Consider the following 20,679-nt stretch of genomic DNA (forward strand, 5'->3'; position numbering starts at 1 on the left):
TGGACAGTTCCTGGCACTGCTCTAAGGGCTGTGAATGGGAATTGCAGCTATACAGCCCCCAGGGTTGTTATGGAGATTATATTATGGGATGGTGTCTAGAGATCACTTAGCACAGAGCTGGTACACAGCTGGTACCTGACAGACAAGGGCTGGCTCATAATGATGGCCCCACAAAGCCTTCCCAGAGTGCCCAGGGCCACCAAACTTCTCTTCTTCTTAGCTGACTCTGCTCCCACTGCCACACGGCCACCTGCTGATAAGGTCTCGCTCGGGCTCATGTATCCTCCAGCATCTAGCAAAGTGCTAATGGCATAGAAGAGGCTCAGAAACATCACTTAGCTGATGCCCCAAATGCTCTCTACCCACTGCACCAGGCACACAAGCATCTCCACCCACACCACTGGTGTGATGGCTCATTTCATGTGTCACATTGGCTGAGCTAAGCGATGCCCAGTAAACATGATTTCCAGGTGTGGCTATGAGGGTATTTCCAGAAGAGATTAGCATTTGAATTGGTGGATTGAGGAAAGACCACCTTCGCCCACGCAGGTGGGCACCATCCAGTCCATCAAGGGCCCGAATAGAACAAAAAGATGGATGAAGGGTGAAGTTTGCTCGCTCTGAGCTGAGACATCCATCCCTTGGACATCGACCGATATTCCTGGTTCTCGGGCCTTCGGACTTGGACTGAATCACCCCCCACCCCCAGCTCGCTTGGGCCTCCAGCTGGTAGATGGCAGACGGTGGGGCTTCTCAGCCTCCATAATCACATGAGCCAATTCCTATCACAAATCTCCTCTGTATGTCTATATATCTGATTGATTCTGTTCCTCTAGAGAAGCCTGAGCAGAGTGGCTGGGTCCTAGTCCCACTCTTACCAAAGCAAATAGACAATCAACCCCTTGGTACAGAATGAAACAGTTCTCCTTGAATAACTGTTTTTTTTACAGTCATTTTTGTCCTGAGAGATTTCAAGTGCTTTTAAGGACCCTTGAAGCTTGAGGAGACTTCTGTAGAATCAGCTGTGAGGGGAGTTTTCTGGTCCCTCCGCTGTCAGTGAGGGAACGCCAGGTTCAGGCCTCTTTGGGAGAATCGGCAGGTAGAGTCCTCTTTGAACTCAGGACGGGGCAGAGACCCCTGGCCCCGGGTTCCCCCAGAGGCCCTGGGGGGAGGGGCAATGAGATCATGTCTGCAGAGGTCCCCAGCCACTTGGAAGGCGATACCGCTGTAATTTCTTGGAAAAGCCTTCTCCTTCCCGTGGTTTCTGCTCACACCAGCTCAGTTTTCCTCGCCTAACCGCCGCTCACAGCAGCCTCCTGCTCTTGCCAGATTTCGATCTGCCTGCCCTCCCGGCCTCTCCTCTGGGTTCTCCCCTCAAGGCCAGGTGCCCATCTGTCCACAGGAGCCTGAGTTTAAAATCCTGTGGTCTCCACCAGCTATTTAATCCTCTGGATCACTCTAACAAAGGGTGTTTGGGGGTTGGGGGAACATGTTTCATTTTGTTGTTTCATTTTTATGCATTCTCTCACTCTGGGTACAGGCGTCTGGGGAAGGAGGAATCCGGGGAGTAGGTTTTCGTGGTAGGAGACGCTCACCTGTTGGAAGCACAGTCATATACGCTTGGGGGGTGCTCTGCCAGCCCGCAGCTTGTGTGTGATGAGCCCACCCCCCCATGGGCTCCTTCTCAGTGCCTGGGGTAGAGTTGGGCGGGGAGGCCCTGTCCCTCCGTAAACAACTCCACCCAGGACACCTCAGATCTGGGTTCTGGTTCCGCTTCTTGTGTTGATTTTCTTGGGGGCGGACGGAAAACCCCTCTCCATCCTGAGTTCTGACCCTCTTATCTGAGGGATGGCTGTCGCCATCCAGCATCCACAATTTTCCGTGAGAACATGGGATGCTTAAGTGGAGACAGAGACGTGAAGGAGTTTACGGGGCAGACGGATGTGTGAGCCATGAGTGTGAGGAAGGGTACAGGTGCCACCGGGGAGGGGCGTCCAGGGAGACCCTAGAGCTGACTTCTCCACACGGGATGGAGCAGGTGGCAGGTGGGCAGGGCCTTGAATAGCACGCCAAGGAGATTGGGCTTTGCCCTGAGGACCAAGTGTTCTTAGCAGGTGTGGGCGGAGCTGGCAAGACCAGAGGCAGAAGATTCTGCCAACTCATCCCTCGGGCTGGGGCAGCAGGGCACCTCTCGGACACACGTAGTGAGTAGAAGGCCCATTGGAACGCAGTGACTCCGAGTCCTGAAGGAGCCTTGAGATCTCTGGACAGACTCAAGCCAGAGGAAATTTTCTGAAAGCGGCAAGCGTGTGTGCTTCAGAGCAAGCTCCCTGCCCCACCGCTGGGCAGTCACTTTGCACACATCACCTCTTCATCCAAAAGCAGGAGGGTAGGGCTCCTCCAGCTCTGAAAGGAGATGCCAGGAGCTCTAAAAGCAGGGGAGGCGCTCTGGCTGACGCTTTCACACTGGAAGGTGGGACAGGGTGGTGATTACACGTGTCGGTTCCCAGGTTGTACACTTCAAACTTCCACTATGTCATGTCCACTATACCATAATAAAGTCGGAAAACAAAGAGTGGGGGTTCTGGGCTACAACGCCCAGGCTGGAGTCTCAGCTCCACCACCAATAGGTGTGTGACCTTGTGCACGTTCCCTAAGTCCTCTGGGCATCCACTCTTCTTTAGCAAACTAGGGATCATGGTGAAATCTACCCCACAGACCTAGTCTGAGGATGTCATGGGATAATTCGTGTGAACACTTGGACTGCACCTGACACATTAGAAGGCTTCCATAAAATGAGCCTTTATGAGGACTGTTTCTCCAGCATTTTGCTTTGAAACCATCCTGGGAAGATTGAATAATAAGGAGTCTTTTGGGATTCTTGGATGTAGGAACTACGAGTCTCCCCACGTTCCTAGTGAGGAAACTGAACCTCAGAAGGTTAAATACCGTGCAGCATCGCAAAGCTGAACAAGGGGCAAAGCGCAGTTGGGAGGCTGTCCATACCTCTCATCACCCAGCCTGGCCGGGAGGAGGGACACGCCAGCCTGAGCTTCACAGAGCATCTAGTTCAGAGGCGCAAAAAATTGGAGGCTGTCAGGCTTCCCTGGTGGCGCAGTGGTTAAGAAGCCGCCTGCCAATGCAAGGGACACGAGTTCAATCCGTGGTCCGGGAAGATCCCACATGCCCCGGAGCAACTAAGCCCGTGTGCCACAACTACTGAGCCTGCGCTCTAGAGCCCGCGAGCCACAACTACTGAAGCCCGTGCGCCTAGAGCCCGTGCCCTGCAACAAGGGAAGCCACCACAATGAGAAGCCCGTGCACCGCAACGAAGAGTAGCCTCTGCTTGCCGCAACTAGAGAAAGCTCGCGCGCAGCAACGAAGACCCAACGCAGACCAAAAAAAAAAAAAAATGTGGGCTGTCGGCTGTAGTGCCCTGGAGGGCCTCTCCCAAACAGGGCTTGGGGTTGGGGGGAGGTGCAGGATCAGGGAAGGCGGCGGTAGAGGCAGGACCCCAGCCGGCCCCATCAACCACACAGGCCTGCGCTGCTCCACGGGTCGAGGGAGGCACCCTCATCTCGTCTTCCAAGCAGGAAAGCAGGAAAGACACCTGACCCGAGGCGGCCGAGCTCTCCATGCCAGGTAATGGGTCCCAGCTGCGGCCGCTGGCCCGCCAGCCCAGGCTCAGGCCCCGGCTCCCTGTGGTTCTGCAGCCTGGCCGAGCTGTAACTCAGAGCCTGGGTCTCTCCAGCCCCACGTCTGGAACTGCCCGCCTGCGGGTCTACAGAGAGTAGAGTAGGTGCTCAAGGCTCACTGGACGCTAAGACGACGCATGCGCGGTGCGTGGGCGCGTGCGTGAGCGCCGGGCGTCGTCGGTGACGCCCGCCCCGTGGCGCGGCTCCCGCCCTCAGCAGCGCGGTGCTCAGAAGAGGGGCCTGCGGTGCGGGAGGACCCGGCCCCTGGAGCCTCACGGAGCACAGCAGCAGCAGCAGCAGCAGGCTGACCACCCGGAGCCGTCGTCCGAGTGACCGCTCGCGCTTCCCCTGCGCGCCCCACGCCCGGACTCAGAGGCCCGGAGGCCCAGCGCAGGGCCGGCTGCTGCCTCCGGGAAGAGGTGAGCAGAGAAGGGAGGTGAGCGGCCGGGGGCTGGGGGCTGGGCGCTGGGCGCCCTCCCAGGGAGTGACGAAGGGGCTGAACTGCACAGGCCTGGGGCAGGAACGCTTGGAAGAGTTAACAGGAAACCCACCAGCCAGACTCTCCTCTCTGCTCCGCAAGAGGCTGGGGGTCGCTGGGAGGCCGAGGAGAGGGCGCGATGAGAGAGCAGGTCTGACCACAACCCGCTTCTTCGAGACGCCCATTTCCGAGGCGGGGGGGACCCCGAGGCAGAGCCCTCAGCCCACACGCGGGAGCCTTGTCACTTGGCTGTTTTATGTGGTTTGAAAGTGAATCGGGTTCTGGGTTTTGAGGCCAAGATACTTTTTTTTTTTAACGCCCCCCCCCCCTTTCCTCTTTGGTGAGCTTGTTATGACTGGTTTTGGAGCCTGGCTTACGGAGCGGGGAGAGTGTGCAGGCTGTGCGGGTGTCGGGGCCCTGACAGGGGGAGGCAGCCCGGAGGGGGCCTGCGGAGGCCGGAGGCCGGGCACCCCTGCAGGGGGCGGGGGCTGCCTCCCCAAGGGCAGGAGGAGGGGCGGTGGCGTCGTCCCACCTGGCCGGGGTTGGGGTGTAGGAGGTGGGGAGGTAGTACTCTCAGCTGCGAGTACTTTGCGTCTGTGAGTTAGATTGTTCTCTGGTGCAGACGTCATTTATCCGCTCGACTGTTTCTCCTGTGCTGGGGCAATCGAGGCCCACCAGGACGAGGGAAGCTTCAGGCGTGCCCTCGGCCAGCCCCAGGAGGCGGCTGGTGGTGCCCAGCTGCCCTGGGCAGGCGCGGGGGGCTGAGCGCCAGGGGTTTGGGGGGCGCCCGGCGTGCACTGCCACCAGCATTCCACAGTGACCGCAGCCCAGGAGAGGCTGAGGACGCGGTCCCAGACTAAACATGAGACGGGAAAGCCTGCCTCTGAAAAATGGCTATTTTTATATCCCTCTTCCCCAAATTCCAAGATGCTGAGATACGATTTAAAACAAAAAGAAACCAGAAGAAAAAAAAAAAGGATAGGGGGAAAAAAAAACCACCCGCTAATGAAACTTATTCGCTCTTCCAGCATTTCTGTGGAGTGCTTTTACCCAGCAGCCCGTTGAAAGAATGCTGATTTTCGGGGGCCCACCCAAACCTACAAAATCCATCACAGGAACAGGCCTGGAACTCTGTATTTTTAACTGGCGCCCAGCTGACTCTTGTTCAGCACGTCTGCTCATCGTGGGGCCTGCTGCCAGCCACTGGGCTGGGCGCTGGAGACACCGGGTGTTCAAATCCCAGGGAATTCACAGCCCCGTGGAGACACTTCCCGCCAAAAGCAACCATCTAATATCCCTCATCCCAGTGGGGTCCAGGCAGAGCCAGTGAAAGCTCTTGTTGGAGGATCTGGGGTTGGTTTTGCAGCCCCAGAACCAGGAGTTCCTCTTGGCCTTGGAGGCGGAAGGCAGAAGGTTCTGGTTTCCAGGTGTGGGGTTGCCCCCAGCAGCCTGCGTCCAGCCCCCTTGCTCTGCAGTGGCCCAGCCCCCAGCCCTTTCTCAGCAGGAGAAGTCAAAGGTCACCGGGGACACTCCAGACAGGCTGCTGGCCCACTGAAAGGCCTCTTTCTTACGGCAAGCGAGTGCGAACCAGAGAGGGAAAGTGACTTGGCCCAGGTCGCCCAGGGTAACTGCAGAGCAGAAGCGAAACCGACCTTGGGGCACACAGCTGTGCTTTGGCCCGGCTGTATTTCCTGCAGAATTAAAATTTGAGAGCAGAAATGACCTCAGAGATCTTTACAGTCCACCTTGAGTGTTTCAGTAAGGAGCCTGAGGCCAGGGAGGTGACACTCCTGCCCCAGGGCCACACAGCTCAGCAAACCTGGGCCAGAAGGGGGGCGGCCAGGCTGACAGGGCTGAGATCCAGGCGGGCAGGACCAGGCCTGGGTGCCAGACAGCAGGCCGGACCATCGGTGCCCCCTTGTGGCCAAACACCAGAATGCCAGGCTTTCCCCCATGGCCCCTTTCACCCCACAGGTCATCCATCAGCCAGTGAGGCTAAGGGGTCTGTGGGTATGGCGACTCCTCAAGTGGCTGGCCAGAATTTTGGGGTGAGCCCTTAGCTCATCCATGAGAGCTGCAGACACGCGGAGGACCCCAAGCTTAAGGGAGGTTCCTGCTGAGGTTAAAAAGCTTAAGTCGGGGATCTCTCCTGGCTCAGGCTTCAGTAGTTACAGAGCCCAGGTGCCATTTCCCCCAGAGCAGCCCCTCGGCAGCCCACCCAGTGGCTAAATCCCTGGCCTGCTCGTTATCAGGCTGACTTTTCCAGGCAGGGGTGCTGCAGTGCTTGGTCCGTGGTGCTTCTAAGAGTCCGTGAAAACATTTCAACTTGAAGTTCTTCCAAAACTGAAGAAGGAAAAAAGTGAATATAATAATGTGAATATATAATAATCCAGCCTGGAATATGTAATAATCCTACAAACACAATCATTAAATATAATTTTTTTGTGTGTGTTTTTTTTAATGGGGGAGGAGACCATGAACGCAGAAGTCCCTCGGGCCCACGACAGTCACAATGCGGCCTGGAGCTCTTATGAAGGCAAAAAATACATTTCCAGAGAAGGAACAAGATTAGGCCATCCTCGTTTGTTTACACGGAGTGGACTGGCTCATCTGTTCTCTGAGACATGCAGACAATCTTGAATAAATGGTTTAACCTCTCAGAACCTTCTCTCATCTGAAAAACAGAGAAGAAAGGAATATATCCCCAGTACAGCTCCTGTGATATACAGTAGAGGCTCAAGAAATGGGAGCTTAATAATAATGTCACAGACTGGTAACTTGTGTTCCCCCAGATTCCTGTGTTGACGCCCTAACCCGCACTGTGATGGTACGTGGAGGCGGGGCCTTGGGAGGTGATTAGGGGTAGATGAGGCCATGAGGGTCATGGGATTCGTTTTCTTACGAGAAGGGAGAGACCAGAGTTCCCTCCCTCTGCCCTGTGAGGACACGTGGAGAAGACCGTTTTCTGCAAGCTGGGAAGCAGGCTCTCACCTGGGCCTGGCAGCGCCCAGGACAGTGAGAAACGAATGTGTGTTGTTTCAGCCCCTGGCCTGTGCTGTTGTGTCGCGTTGTGACAGCCCGAGCTGAGACGAATAACCTCCATCGTTATTCTTTGCAGGACTGACTGCCAGGCGGGAGGAAAAGCAGACTCATTTGCTTCGATCCCAAGGAGAGAATGAAGGCCAGTGAGTAAGAGCTTTACCGTCATCTCAGAGCAAAGCCTGAGTTGTGCAAAGAGAGGACAGATGCCATCTGGAAGTGGCCAGTCCCGCGTGGCCGGGCGGGTGGGTGGTTAGAGCCTCCACTAAGGGTCGGGCCCAGGCCCATGCGCCGCCGTGGGAGGTACGGTGCGGGGGGAAGGAGGACGTCTCCCTCTGCAGGGGAGAGAGGACCAGCCTTAGGGGGAGTCACAGAGAGCCCGGAGGGTCTACTCTGTGTCCCTCTGGGTGGCAGTCCATCGCCGACCACCAACATGGCAGGGCTGGTTGCTGAGGTGGAAGTTGCCCTGATTTATCTCTGGTTTTCGCTGACTCTCTGGCTTGAGGACAGGGTGCTGCGGCCTCTTTCACCCTCCAGGCACTGTGGACGGGTCGTGAGGCCGGGCCGCTCTGCCAGGACACCCTGATCACTGTTGGTTCACAGGTCAGACACCCTGATCACTGTTGGTTCAAAGGTCAGAAACCCCAAAGGGCAGCTGAACTTGTGGCAACTGTGGAGACAAGCTGGTGTGGTCTGCGAGCTTAGGAACCTTCTGCAGCACAGGACCATCTTGACCATTTCCCGACCGTTCCTCCCTGGCATTCTCTCTTTTCAACCTTCCGTGGTACCAGGGGTTGGCAAACTGTGGCCCATGAGCCAATTCTGGCACACCACCTATTTTTGTAAATACAGTTTTATTGGAACACAGCCACGCAATTCATCTGTGGTTGACTTTGCCCTGTAATGACAAAGTAGAGTAGTTGCAACATATGTTCCAAAAAACTGAAAATGTTTACTATCTGGTTCTGTACAGAAAAAGTTTGTCAACCTCTGCTCTAAACCACAGGCAGTACCTATCTACCCCCAGACTTATTATGTAAAAATAATGAAGCCTCCTATGTGTAAGACAAGAGGTCAGCTTTCTGTTATTCACAGCCTAATTGATATAATAATACTTACACTTGAGGTACATAGAGTTTACACAGCTATGGGAGCATAGCATAGCAACTTTGGGGAAATTAAGAAAAAAGCACATCCCAAATTCTCTTCATTAGAAGAAGGAGCATAGTCATCCAACTGGACATAGTCCTACATAACTCCAGGAGGCTCTATTCACACCATAGTCTGGGTGGAGTTGTGAAGTACACAGCCTGGGCAGCTGTACATGGCAGTCCTGTAGCCCTGCCTTCATCCATTCATTCAACCAGTATGTGTGGATTATCTCTGTGCCAGATACTGGGGAAGGTGAATATAACATGGTCCCCAAAACAGCTATACTCCAATAAAAATTAGTTTTAAAAAAAATGGTCCCAGATCTTTAGAATCTTACAGTACAGAGGAAGTAAACCAAATATTGATATGTTAGGGACAGAACTATATCCCCCTTACCCCCAGTTCATGTTGAATCTATAACTCCCAACGTGACTGCATTTGGAGATGGGGTCTTTAACCAAGCTTTGGGGTAAGTGTCCTTGAGAGGCAAACATAATTCAGCACGTAGCTTAGCTCTGAGCCTGTGGGACAAGGACACGCTGGCCTGCCAGTCTACATTCAGACGTACGGTGAGCCATGGCTGGCACCTTCCCTAAGTTCAGGCAGGTGCACCCGACCCTGAGATTTTCCTTGACTGGTGTGCTGTTTGAGAAGCAGGAACAGACCTGGGAGATGTGAATACAGTTGCCTGGATTTCTTTCTTTCTTTTTAATATTTATTGATTTTTATTTTTGGCTGTGTCAGGTCTTACTTCATTGCAGCGCACAGGCCTCTCTCTAGTTGTGATGTGCAGGCTCCAGAGCACGTGGGCTCTGTAGTTTGCAGCACGTGGGCTCTGTAGTTGTGGCTCGAGGGCTCAGTAGTTGTGGCACGTGGGCTTAGTTGCCCCCACAGCATGTGGGATCTTAGTTCTCTGACCAGGGATCGAACCCGCATCCCCTGCATTGCAAGGCAGATTCTTAGCCACTGGACCACCAGGGAAGTCCCAGTTGCCCAGATTTCTTCTCTCTGGTCTAAATCAAAAGGCCCTCTTCTATCTGGGGGAGTAAAATGCTGACAGGCCCTGACGGGTCTCTGGGCTCACTTAGGCTGCATACCTGACCTGTTCCAGGTGAAGTGTGTCGGACTTCGAGCTTCCATCTCCCTTTGAATGCTTGATTTCCTGAAAATATACTATTTTGGAAAATAGTGTTTTCTTTCCCTCAGCTCAGATGGGAACTCTTTCTGCTGCCCCTCCTGTCTCCCCGCTCGTTAAGTGTTGGCGTGAGGCCGTGTCAGAGAAAATGTGGCCTCTGCTCTGCCCAGCGGCCAGTCCTCCTACAAGTCTAGTGTCCTGCAGGGCCAGAACTGAGTCAGGTTAGGTTGTCCCAAAGGAGGACAAGAGAGCAAGGACGTGACATCTGGCTCCAAGAGGGACACAGACACGCCTCGGCCCTCATGGCAGAAAGGTCCTTCTCCTCCCTCCTGTATTACGTGCACAGCAGGTGCCCAGGGAGGCTGGTCCAAGCCTTAGATGAGGATGCATCTTCTTGGCCAGCAGAGCTGGGGCAAAGTCTAGAAGGAGGTTGCATTTTGCACACCTTATCCCCAAACCTGCACAGGGTCTTGCTGATGTTTCAGCCTGGTCTTGAGGGAATGCTGCAGGTGGAACCAGGGTCCTAAGCTGAGTGAAGGGGGTGGTCAGCCAGCTCCATCTCTTGATCCCTTTACTGTATGTGTGTGTGTGTGTGTGTGTGTGTGTGTGTGTGTGTGTGTGTGTGTGTGTGAGAGAGAGAGAGAGAGAGAGAGAGAGAGAGAGAGAGAGAGAGAGAGAGAGACTGCCATTTTCCCAGGAACTCAGGCTTAAATTCACGAGACCACCATCCAGACTTAATGTAGTCATTCTGTCAGTCCAGTTGCTTTTATGTCTGAGCTGGCGGGCACAACCTTCCTCACTGTTGTCCCTCACTGCCGCCTCTCCTTACCTCTCGCCCACTCCTCAAAGAAACTTTAACGGGCCTCGCATCTCGTGCCTCCAACCTCTGCATCTGTTTGTCTGTCTCCCAGCTCCTGTTATTCCCTGACTAAAATCCCTCAGAATGTCACCTCCACCTCCAGAATAAATCTCCCTGCCCTCCTTCCCTTCCACTGTATTTCCTGATGCCACATCCCACATGTCCTAGGCCACAGTAAGTGGCCTTTACTGTGTTCCCTGGTGGTCCCTTTGTGGGCCCCCAACACCCATTTCACCCCAATGATTAGTCTAAGCAAATCTCCATCACTTCATTGCCAGCGATTGGTTCAGGAATGAACATTAGTCCAACTTTGCCCAATGTCTGCTGAGTGGGCGATGGGGCAGGGGTTGGGGAGCTGTGGAAAGATAAGGGATGTCTGCTAGGGAGATTTAGGGAAAGTTTCCCCCATCCTAAAAGAGAACCCCAGAAAAGAGATGATATCACTTAGGTCCTGGAGGGGAGCTAAGATCTTTGCTTTCCCCTCCCAACACCCAACTCAGAACCATGTATTGGACATCTAATACATTTCTACTAAATAAGGCATAGACAGATAAATGATAGAAATAGATAGATGGACAATAGATAGATATATAGATAGATACATAGACACATAGACGTGATGGATGGATGGCTGGCTGGCTGGCTGGCTGGCTGGCTAGGTGGAAGGAAGGGAGGGAGGGAAGGAGGGAGGAGGGGGGGAAGGAGGGATCATCAATAACATGGACAGCTGTTATCTCTGGCCTTGTGGGAATGCTGTTGGAGCCAAGTTAAAAGTCCTGGCTAGATAAGGAACCAAGATGGCAGAGTAGAAGGACGTGCTCTCACTCCCTCTTGTGAGAACGCCAGAGTCACGGCTAGCTGCTGGACAGTCATCGACAGGAGGACACTGGAGCTCACCAGAAAGGGTACCTCACATCCAAAGACAAAGGAGAAGCCACAATGAGATGGTAGGAGGGGCACAGTCACAGTAAAATCAAATCCCATAACTGCTGGGTGGCTGACTCACAGACTGGAGTCAGCCACAGAAGTCCACCCACTGGAGTGAAGGTTCTGAGCCCCACGTCAGGCTTCCCAACCTGGGGGTCTGGCAACGGGAGGAGGAATTCCTAGAGAATCAGACGTTGAAGCCTAGTGGGATTTGATTGCAGGACTTTGACAGGACTGGGGGAAACAGAGACTCCACTCTTGGAGGGTACGCACAAAGTTGTGTGCGCATCGGGACCCAGGGGAAGGAGCAGTGACCCCAGGGGAGACTGAGCCAGACCTACCTGCTAGTGTTGGAGGGTCTCCTGCAGAGGCGGGAGGTGGCTATGGCTCACCGTGGGGATGAGGACACTGGCGGCGGAGGTTCTGGGAAGTACTCCTTGACGTGAGCCCTCCCGGAGTCTGTCGTTGGCCCCACCAAAGAGTCCAGGTAGGCTCCAGTGTGGGGTCGCCTCAGGCCAAACAACCAACAGGGAGGGAACCCAGCCCCACCCATCAGCAGTCAAGGGGATTAAAGTTTTACTGAGCTCCGCCCACCAGAGCAACAGTCAGCTCTACCCATCACCAGTCCCTCCCATCAGGAAACTTACACAAGCCTCTTAGATAGCCTCATCCACCAGAGGGCAGACAGCAGAAGCAAGAAGAACTACAGTCCTGCAGCCTGTGGAACAAAAACTACATTCACAGAAAGATAGACAAGATGAAAAGGCAGAGGGCTATGTACCAGATGAAGGAACAAGATAAAACCCCAGAAAAACAACTAAATGAAGTGGAGATAGGCAACCTTCCAGAAAAAGAATTCAGAATAATGATAGTGAAGATGATCCAGGACCTCGAAAGAAGAATGGAGGCAAAGATCAAGAAGATGCAAGAAATGTTTAACAAAGACCTAAAAGAATTGAAGAACAAACAAACAGAGATGAACAATACAATAACTGAAATGAAAACTACACTAGAAGGAATCAGTAGCAGAATAACTGAGGCAGAAGAACGGATAAGTGACCTGGAAGACAGAATGGTGGAATTCACTGCTGCTGAACAGACTAAAGAAAAAAGAATGAAAAGAAATGAAGACAGCCTAAGAGACCTCTGGGACAACATTAAACACAACAACATTCGCATTATAGAGGTCCCAGAAGGAGAAGAGAGAGAGAAAGGACCAGAGAAAATATTTGAAGAGATTATAGTCGAAAACTTCCCTAACATGGGAAAGGAAATAGCCACCCAAGTCCAGGAAGCACAGCGAGTCCCAGACAGGATAAACCCAAGGAGAAACATGCCAAGACACAGAGTAATCAAGTTGGCAAAAATTAAAGACAAAGAAAAATTATTGAAAGCAGCAAGGGAAAAACAACAAATAACATACAAGGGAACTCCCATAAGGTTAACAGCTGATTTCTCAGCAGAAACTCTGCAAGCCAGAAGGGAGTGGCATGATATACTTAAAGTGACGAAAGGGAAGAACCTACAACCAAGATTACTCTACCTGGCAAGGATCTCATTCAGATTCGATGGAGAAATCAAAAGCTTTACAGACAAGCAAAAGCTAAGAGAATTCAGCACCACCAAACCAGCTCTACAACAAATGCTAAAGGAACTTCTCTAAGTGGAAAACACAAGAGAAGAAAAGGACCTACGAAAACAAACCCAAAACAATTAAGAAAATGGTCATAGGAACGTACATATCAGTAATTACCTTAAACGTGAATGGATTAAATGCTCCAACCAAAAGACACAGGCTTGCTGAATGGATACAAAAACAAGACCCATACATATGCTGTCTACAAGAGACCCACTTCAGACCTAGGAACACATAGAGACTGAAAGTGAGGCGATGGAAAAAGATATTCCATGCAAATGGAAATCAAAAGAAAGCTGGAGTAACAACACTCATATCAGATAAAATAGACTTTAAAATAAAGAATGTTACAAGAGACGAGGAAGGACACTACATAATGATCAAGGGATCCATCCAAGAAGAAGATAAAACAATTATAAATATATATGCACCCAACATAGGAGCACCTCAATACATAAGGCAACTGCTAATAGCTATAAAAGAGGAAATCGACAGTAAGACAGTAATAGTGGGGGACTTTAACACCTCAGTTACACCAATGGACAGATCATCCCAAATGAAAATAAATAAGGAAACAGAAGCTTTAAATGAGACAATAGACCAGATAGACTTAATTGATATTTATAGGACATTCCATCCAAAAACAGATTACACTTCCTTTTTTTTTTTTAAATCTTTATTGGAGTATAATTGCTTTACAATGGTGTGTTAGTTTCTGCTTTATAACAAAGTGAATCAGTTATACATATACATATGTCCCCATATCTCTTCCCTCTTGCATCTCCCTCCCTCCCACCCTCCCTATCCCACCCTTCTAGGTGGTCACAAAGCACAGAGCTGATCTCCCTCTGCTATGCGGTTGCTTCCCACTAGCTATCTATTTTACGTTTGGTAGTGTATATATGTCCATGCCACTGTCTCACTTTGTCACATCTTACCCTTCCCCCTCCCTATATCCTCAAATCCATTCTCTAGTAGGTCTGTGTCTTTATTCCCGTCTTGCCACTAGGTTCTTCATGACCTTTTTTTTTTTCTCCTTAGATTCCATATATATGTGTTAGCATACTGTATTTGTTTTTCTCTTTCTGACTTACTTCACTCTGTATGACAGACTCTAGGTCCATCCACCTCACTACAAATAACTCCATTTCGTTTCTTTTTATGGCTGAGTAATATTCCATTGTATATATGTGCCACATCTTCTTTATCCATTCACCCGATGATGGACACTTAGGTTGCTTCCATGTCCTGGCTATTGTAAATAGAGCTTCAATGAACATTTTGGTACATGACTCTTTTTGAATTACGGTTTTCTCAGGGTATATGCCTAGTAGTGGGATTGCTGGGTTGTATGGTAGTTCTATTTTTAGTTGTTTAATGAACCTCCATACTGTTCTCCATAGTGGCTGTATCAATTTACATTCCCACCAACAGTGCAAGAGGGTTCCCTTTTCTCCACACCCTCTCCAGCATTTATTGTTTCTAGATTTTTTGATGATGGCCGTTCTGACTGGTTTGAGGTGATATCTCATTGTAGTTTTGATTTGCATTCCTCTAATGATTAATGATGTTGAGCATTCTTTCATGTGTTTGTTGGCAATCTGTATATCTTCTTTGGAGAAATGTCTGTTTAGGTCTTCTGCCCATTTTTGGATTGGGTTGTTTGTTTTTCTGATATTGAGCTGCATGAGCTGCTTGTAAATTTTGGAGATTAATCCTTTGTCAGTTGCTTCATTTGCAAATATTTTCTCCCATTCTGAGGGTTCTCTTTTCATCTTGTTTATGTTTTCCTTTGCTGTGCAAAAGCTTTTAAGTTTCATCAGGTCCCATTTGTTTATTTTTGCTTTTATTTCCATTTCTCTAGGACGTGGGTCAAAAAGGATCTTGCTGTGAATTATGTCATAGAGTGTTCTGCCTATGTTTTCCTCTAAGAGTTTTACAGTGTCTGGCCTTACATTTAGATCTTTAATCCATTTTGAGTTCATTTTTGTGTATGGTGTTAGGGAGTGTTCTAACTTCTTACTTTTACATGTACCTGTCCAGTTTTCCCAGCACCACTTATTGAAGAGGCTGTCTTTTCTCCACTGTATATGCTTGCCTCCTTTATCAAAGATAAGGTGACTATATGTGCATGGGTTTATCTCTGGGCTTTCTATCCTGTTCCATTGATCTATATTTCTGTTTTTGTGCCAGTACCATACTGTCTTGATTACTGTAGCTTTGTAGTATAGTCTGAAGTCAGGGAGCCTGATTCCTCCAGCTCCATTTTTCGTTCTCAAGGTCGCTTTGGCTCTTCGGGGTCTTTTGTGTTTCCATACAAATTGTGAAATTTTTTGTTCTAGTTCTGTGAAAAATGCCAGTGGTAGTTTGATAGGAATTGCATTGAATCTGTAGATTGCTTTGGGTAGTATAGTCATTTTCACAATGTTCATTCTTCCAATCCAAGAACATAGTGTATCTCTCCATCTATTTGTATCATCTTTAATTTCTTTCATCAGTGTCTTATAATTTTCTGCATACAGGTCTTTTGTGTCCTTAGGTAGGTTTATTCCTAGATATTTTACTCTATTTGTTGCAATGGTAAATGGGAGTGTTTTCTTAATTTCACTTTCAGATTTTTCATCATTAGTGTATAGGAATGCAAGAGATTTCTGTGCATTAATTTTGTGTCCTGCTACTTTACCAAATTCATTGATTAGCTCCAGTAATTTTCTGGTAGCATCTTTAGGATTCTCTATGTATTATATCATGTCATCTGCAAACAGTGACAGCTTTACTTATTCTTTTCCGATTTGAATTCCTTTTATTTCTTTTTCTTCTCTGATTGCTGTGGCTAAAACTTCCAAAACTATGTTGAATAATAGTGGTGAGAGTGGGCAACCTTGTCTTCTTCCTGATCTTAGAGGAAATGGTTTCAGTTTTTCACCATTGAGGATGATGTTGGCTGTCAGTTTGTAATATATGGCCTTTATTATGTTGAGGAAAGTTCTCTCTCTGCCTACTTTCTGAAGGGCTTTTATCATAAATGGGTGTTGAATTTTGTCGAAAGCTTTCTCTGCATCTATTGAGATGATCATATGGTTTTTCTCCTTCAATTTGTTAATATGGTGTATCACGTTGATTGATTTGCATATATTGAAGAATCCTTGCATTCCTGGAATAAACCCCACTTGATCATGGTGTATGATCCTTTTAGTGTGCTGTTGGATTCTGTTTGCTAGTGTTTTGTTGAGGATGTTTGTATCTATGTTCATCAGTGATATTGGCCTGTAGTTTTCTTTCTTTGTGACATCTTTGTCTGATTTTGGTATCAGGGTGATGGCGGCCTCATAGAATGAGTTGGGGAGTGCTCCTCCCTCTGCAATATTTTGAAAGAGTTTGAGAAGGATAGGTGTTAGCTCTTCTCTAAATGTTTGATAGAATTCGCCTTTGAAGCCATCTGGTCCTGGGCTTTTGTTTGTTGGAAGATTTTTAATCACAGTTTCAATCTCACTGCTTGTGATTGGTCTGTTCATATTTTCTATTTCTTCCTGGTTCAGTCTCGGCAGGTTGTGCATTTCTAAGAATTTGTCCATTTCTTCCAGGTTGTCCATTTTATTGGCTTATAGTTGCTTGTAGTAATCTCTCATGATCGTTTGTATTTCTGCAGTGTCAGTTGTTACTTCTCCTTTTTCATTTCTAATTCTATTGATTTGAGTCTTCTCCCTTTTTTTCTTGATGAGTCTGGCTAATGGTTTATCAGTTGTGTTTATCTTCTCAGAGAACCAGCTTTTAGTTTTATTGATCTTTGCTATTGTTTCCTGCATTTCTTTTTCATTTATTTCTGATCTGATCTTTATGATTTCTTTCCTTCTGCTAACTTTGGGGTTTTTTTGTTCTTCTTTCTCTAATTGCTTTAGGTGCAAGGTTAGGTTGTTTTTTTGAGTTGTTTCCTGTTTCTTGAGGTAGGCTTGTATTGCTATAAACTTTCCTCTTAGAACTGCTTTTGCTGCATCCCATAGGTTTTGGGTCGTTGTGTCTCCATTGTCATTTGTTTCTAGGTATTTTTTGATTTCCCCTTTGATTTCTTCAGTGATCACTTCGTTATTAAGTAGTGTATTGTTTAGCCTCCATGTGTTTGTATTTTTTACAGATCATTTCCTGTAATTGATATCTAGTCTCATAGCGTTGTGGTCGGAAAAGATACTTGATACGATTTCAATTTTCTTAAATTTACCAAGGCTTGATTTGTGACCCAAGATATGATCTATCCTGGAAAATGTTCCATGAGCACTTGAGAAAAACGTGTATTCTGTTGTTTTGGGGTGGTATGTCCTATAAATATCAATTAAGTCCATCTTGTTTAATGTATCATTTAAAGCTTGTGTTTCCTTATTTATTTTCATTTTGGATGATCTGTCCATGGGTGAAAGTGGGGTGTTAAAGTTCCCTGCTATGATTGTGTTACTGTCGATTTCCCCTTTTATGGCTGTTAGTTTTTGCCTTATGTATTGAGGTGCTCCTGTGTTGGGTGCATAAATATTTACAATTGTTATATCTTCTTGGATTGATCCCTTGATCATTATGTAGTGTCCTTCTTTGTCTCTTGTAATAGTCTTTGTTTTAAAGTCTATTTTGTCTGATATGAGAATTGCTACTCCAGCTTTCTTTTGATTTCCATTTGCATGGAATATCTTTTTCCATCCCCTCACTTTCAGTCTGTATGTGTCCCTAGGTCTGAAGTAGGTCTCTTGTAGACAGCATATTTACGGGTCTTGTTTTTGAATCCCTTCAGCCAGTCTATATCTTTTGGTTGGATCATTTAATCCATTTACATTTAAGGCAATTATCGATATGTATGTTCCTATTACCATTTTTTTAAATGTTTTGGGTTTGTTATTGTAGGTCTTTTCCTTCTCTTGTGTTTCCTGCCTAGAGAAGTTCCTTTAGCATTTGTTGTAAAGCTGGTTTGGTGGTGCTGAACTCTCTCAGCTTTTGCTTGTCTGTAAAGGTTTTAATTTCTCCATCAAATCTGAATGAGATCCTTGCTGGGTCGAGTAATCTTGGTTGTAGGCTCTTCTCCTTCATCACTTTAAATATGTCCTACCACTCCCTTCTGGCTTGCAGAGTTTCTGCTGAAAGATCAGCTGTTAACCTTATGGGGATTCCCTTGTATGTTATTTGTTGTTTTTCCCTTGCTGCTTTTAATATGTTTTCTTTATATTTAATTTTTGATAGTTTGATTAATATGTGTCTTGGTGTGCTTCTCCTTGGATTTATCCTGTATGGGACTCTCTGTGCTTCCAGGACTTGATTAACTATTTCCTTTCCCATATTAGGGAAGTTTTCAACTATACCCTCTTCAAATATTTTCTCAGTCCCTTTCTTTTTCTCTTCTTCTTTTGGGACCCCTATAATTTGAATGTTGCTGCGTTTAATGTTGTCACAGAGGTCTCTGAGACTGTCCTCAGTTCTTTTCATTCTTTTTTCTTTATTCTGCTCTGCAGTAGTTATTTCCACTATTTATCTTCCAGGTCACTTATCCGTTCTTCTGCCTCAGTTATTCTGCTATTGATCCCTTCTAGAGTATTTTTAATTTCATTTATTTTGTTGTTCATCGTTGCTTGGTTCCTCTATAGTTCTTCTATGTCCTTGTTAAATGTTTCTTGCATTTTGTCTATTCTATTTTCAAGATTTTGGATCTTTACTGTCATTATTCTGAATTCTTTTTCAGGTAGATTGCCTATTTCCTCTTCATTTGTTAGGTCTGGTGTGTTTTTACCTTGCTCCTTCATCTGCTGTGTGTTTTTCTGTCTTCTCATTTTGCTTATCTTACTGTGTTTGGCTTCTCCTTTTCGCAGGCTGCAGGTTCGTAGTTCCTGTTGTTTTTGGTATCTGTCCCCAGTGGCTAAGGTTGGTTCAATGGGTTGTGTAGGCTTCCTGGTGGAGGGAACTAGTGCCTGTGTTCTGGTGGATGAGGCTGGATCTTGTCTTTCTGGTGGGCAGGTCCACATCTGGTGGTGTGTTTCGGAGTGTCTGTGGCCTGATTATGATTTTAGGCAGCCTCTCTGCTAATGGATGGGGCTGTGTTCCTGTCTTGCTAGTTGTTTGGCATAGGGTGTCCAGCACTGTAGCTTGCTGGTCGTTGAGTGAAACTGGGTCTTGGTGTTGAGATGGAGATCTCTGGGAGATTTTCGCCATTTGGTATTACGTGGAGCTGGGAGGTCTCTTGTGGACCAGTGTCCTGAAGTTGGCTCTCCCACCTCAGAGGCACAGCCCTGATGCCTGGCTGGAGCACCAAGAGCCTTTCATCCACCTGGCTCAGAATAAAAGGGAGAAAAAATAGAAAGAAAGAAAGAAAGAGGATAAAATAAAATAAAATAATGATAAAATAAAATAAAGTTGTTAAAATAAAAAATAATTATTAAGAAAAAAAAATTTTTTAAGTAAAAAAAAAAATGGACGGACAGAACCCTAGGACAAATTGTGAAAGCAAAGCTATACAGACAAAATCTCACACAGAAGCATACACATACACAGTCACAAAAAGAGGAAAAGGGGAAAAAATAATATATCTTGCTCCCAAAGTCCACCTCCTCAATTTGGGATGATTCGTTGTCTATTCAGGTATTCCACAGCTGCAGGTACATCAAGTTGTTTGTGGAGCTTTAATCCGCTCCTTCTGAAGCTGCTGGGAGAAATTTCCCTTTCTCTTCTTTGTTCGCACAGCTCCCGGGGTTAAGCTTTGGATTTGGACCCGCCTCTGCGTGTAGGTCGCCTGAGGGCGTCTGTTCTTTGCCCAGACAGGACGGGGTTAAAGGAGCAGCTGCTTCGGGGGCTCTGGCTCACTCAGGCCAGGGGGAGGGAGGGGTACGGATGTGGGGCGAGCCTGCAGTGGCAGAGGCCGGCGTGACATTGCAGCAGCCTGAGGCGTGCCGTGCGTTCTCCCGGGGAAGCTGTCCCTGGATCACGGGACCCTGGCAGTGGCGGGCTGCACAGGCTCCTGGGAGGGGCGGTGTGGATAGTGACCTGCGCTTGCACACAGGCTTCTTGGTGTCGGCAGCAGCAGCCTTAGCGTCTCTTGCCCATCTCTGGGGTCTGCGCTGATAGCCGTGGCTCGCGCCCCTCTCTGGGGCTCGTTTAGGCGGCGCTCTGAATCCCCTCTTCTCGTGCACCAGGAAACAAAGAGGCAAGAAAAAGTCTCTTGCCTGTTCAGCAGCTCCAGACCTTTTCTCGGACTCCTTCCTGGCTAGCTGTGGTGCACTAAACCCTTCAGGCTGTGTTCACGCCGCCAACCCCAGTCCTCTCCCTGGGATCCAACCGAAGCCTGAGCCTCAGCTCCCAGCCCGAGCCTCAGCTCCCAGCCCCCGCCCACTCGAGCGGGCGAGCAGACAAGCGTCTCAGGCTGGTGAGTGCTGGTCGGCACCGATCCTCTGTGCGGGAATATCTCCGCTTTGCCCTCCGCACCCCTGTTGCTGCCCTCTCCTCCATGGCTCTGAAGCTTCCCCACTCTGCCACCCACAGTCTCCACCCACGTAGGGGCTTCCTAGTGTGTGGAAACCTTTCCTCCTTCACAGCTCCCTCCCACTGGTGCAGGTCCCATCCCTATTCTTTTGTCTCTGTTTTTTCTTTTTTCTTTTGCCCTACCCAGGTACGTGGGGATTTTCTTGCCTTTTGGGAGGTCTGACGTCTTCTGCCAGCGTTCAGTGGGTGTTCTATAGGAGCAGTTCCACGTGTAGATGTATTTCTGATGTATCTGTGGGGAGGAAGGTGATCTCC

General features: G+C 48.5%; 1 protein-coding gene across 2 annotated transcripts in view; it reads right to left on the bottom strand.

The window, feature by feature from the left end:
• Window positions 1-5,887: 5,887 nt before the first annotated feature.
• ASB13 (ankyrin repeat and SOCS box containing 13) overlaps window positions 5,888-20,679 on the bottom strand; it is a 54,992-nt gene continuing 40,200 nt past the window's right edge. The window contains exon 6 of one of the 2 annotated variants that reach the window (XM_082450273.1): window positions 5,888-6,847. In XM_082450273.1, coding sequence (XP_082306399.1) covers window positions 6,831-6,847 — 17 coding nt within the window. In that variant the 3' untranslated portion in view covers window positions 5,888-6,830. Of the gene's footprint in view, window positions 6,848-13,012; window positions 19,217-20,679 lie in introns of those variants that run through there. The other variant, XM_082450275.1, reaches the window with a different exon arrangement.

Source organism: Balaenoptera physalus (genome assembly GCF_965194825.1).
Source record: "Balaenoptera physalus genome assembly, chromosome: 2".
Taxonomy (NCBI): domain Eukaryota; kingdom Metazoa; phylum Chordata; class Mammalia; order Artiodactyla; family Balaenopteridae; genus Balaenoptera; species Balaenoptera physalus.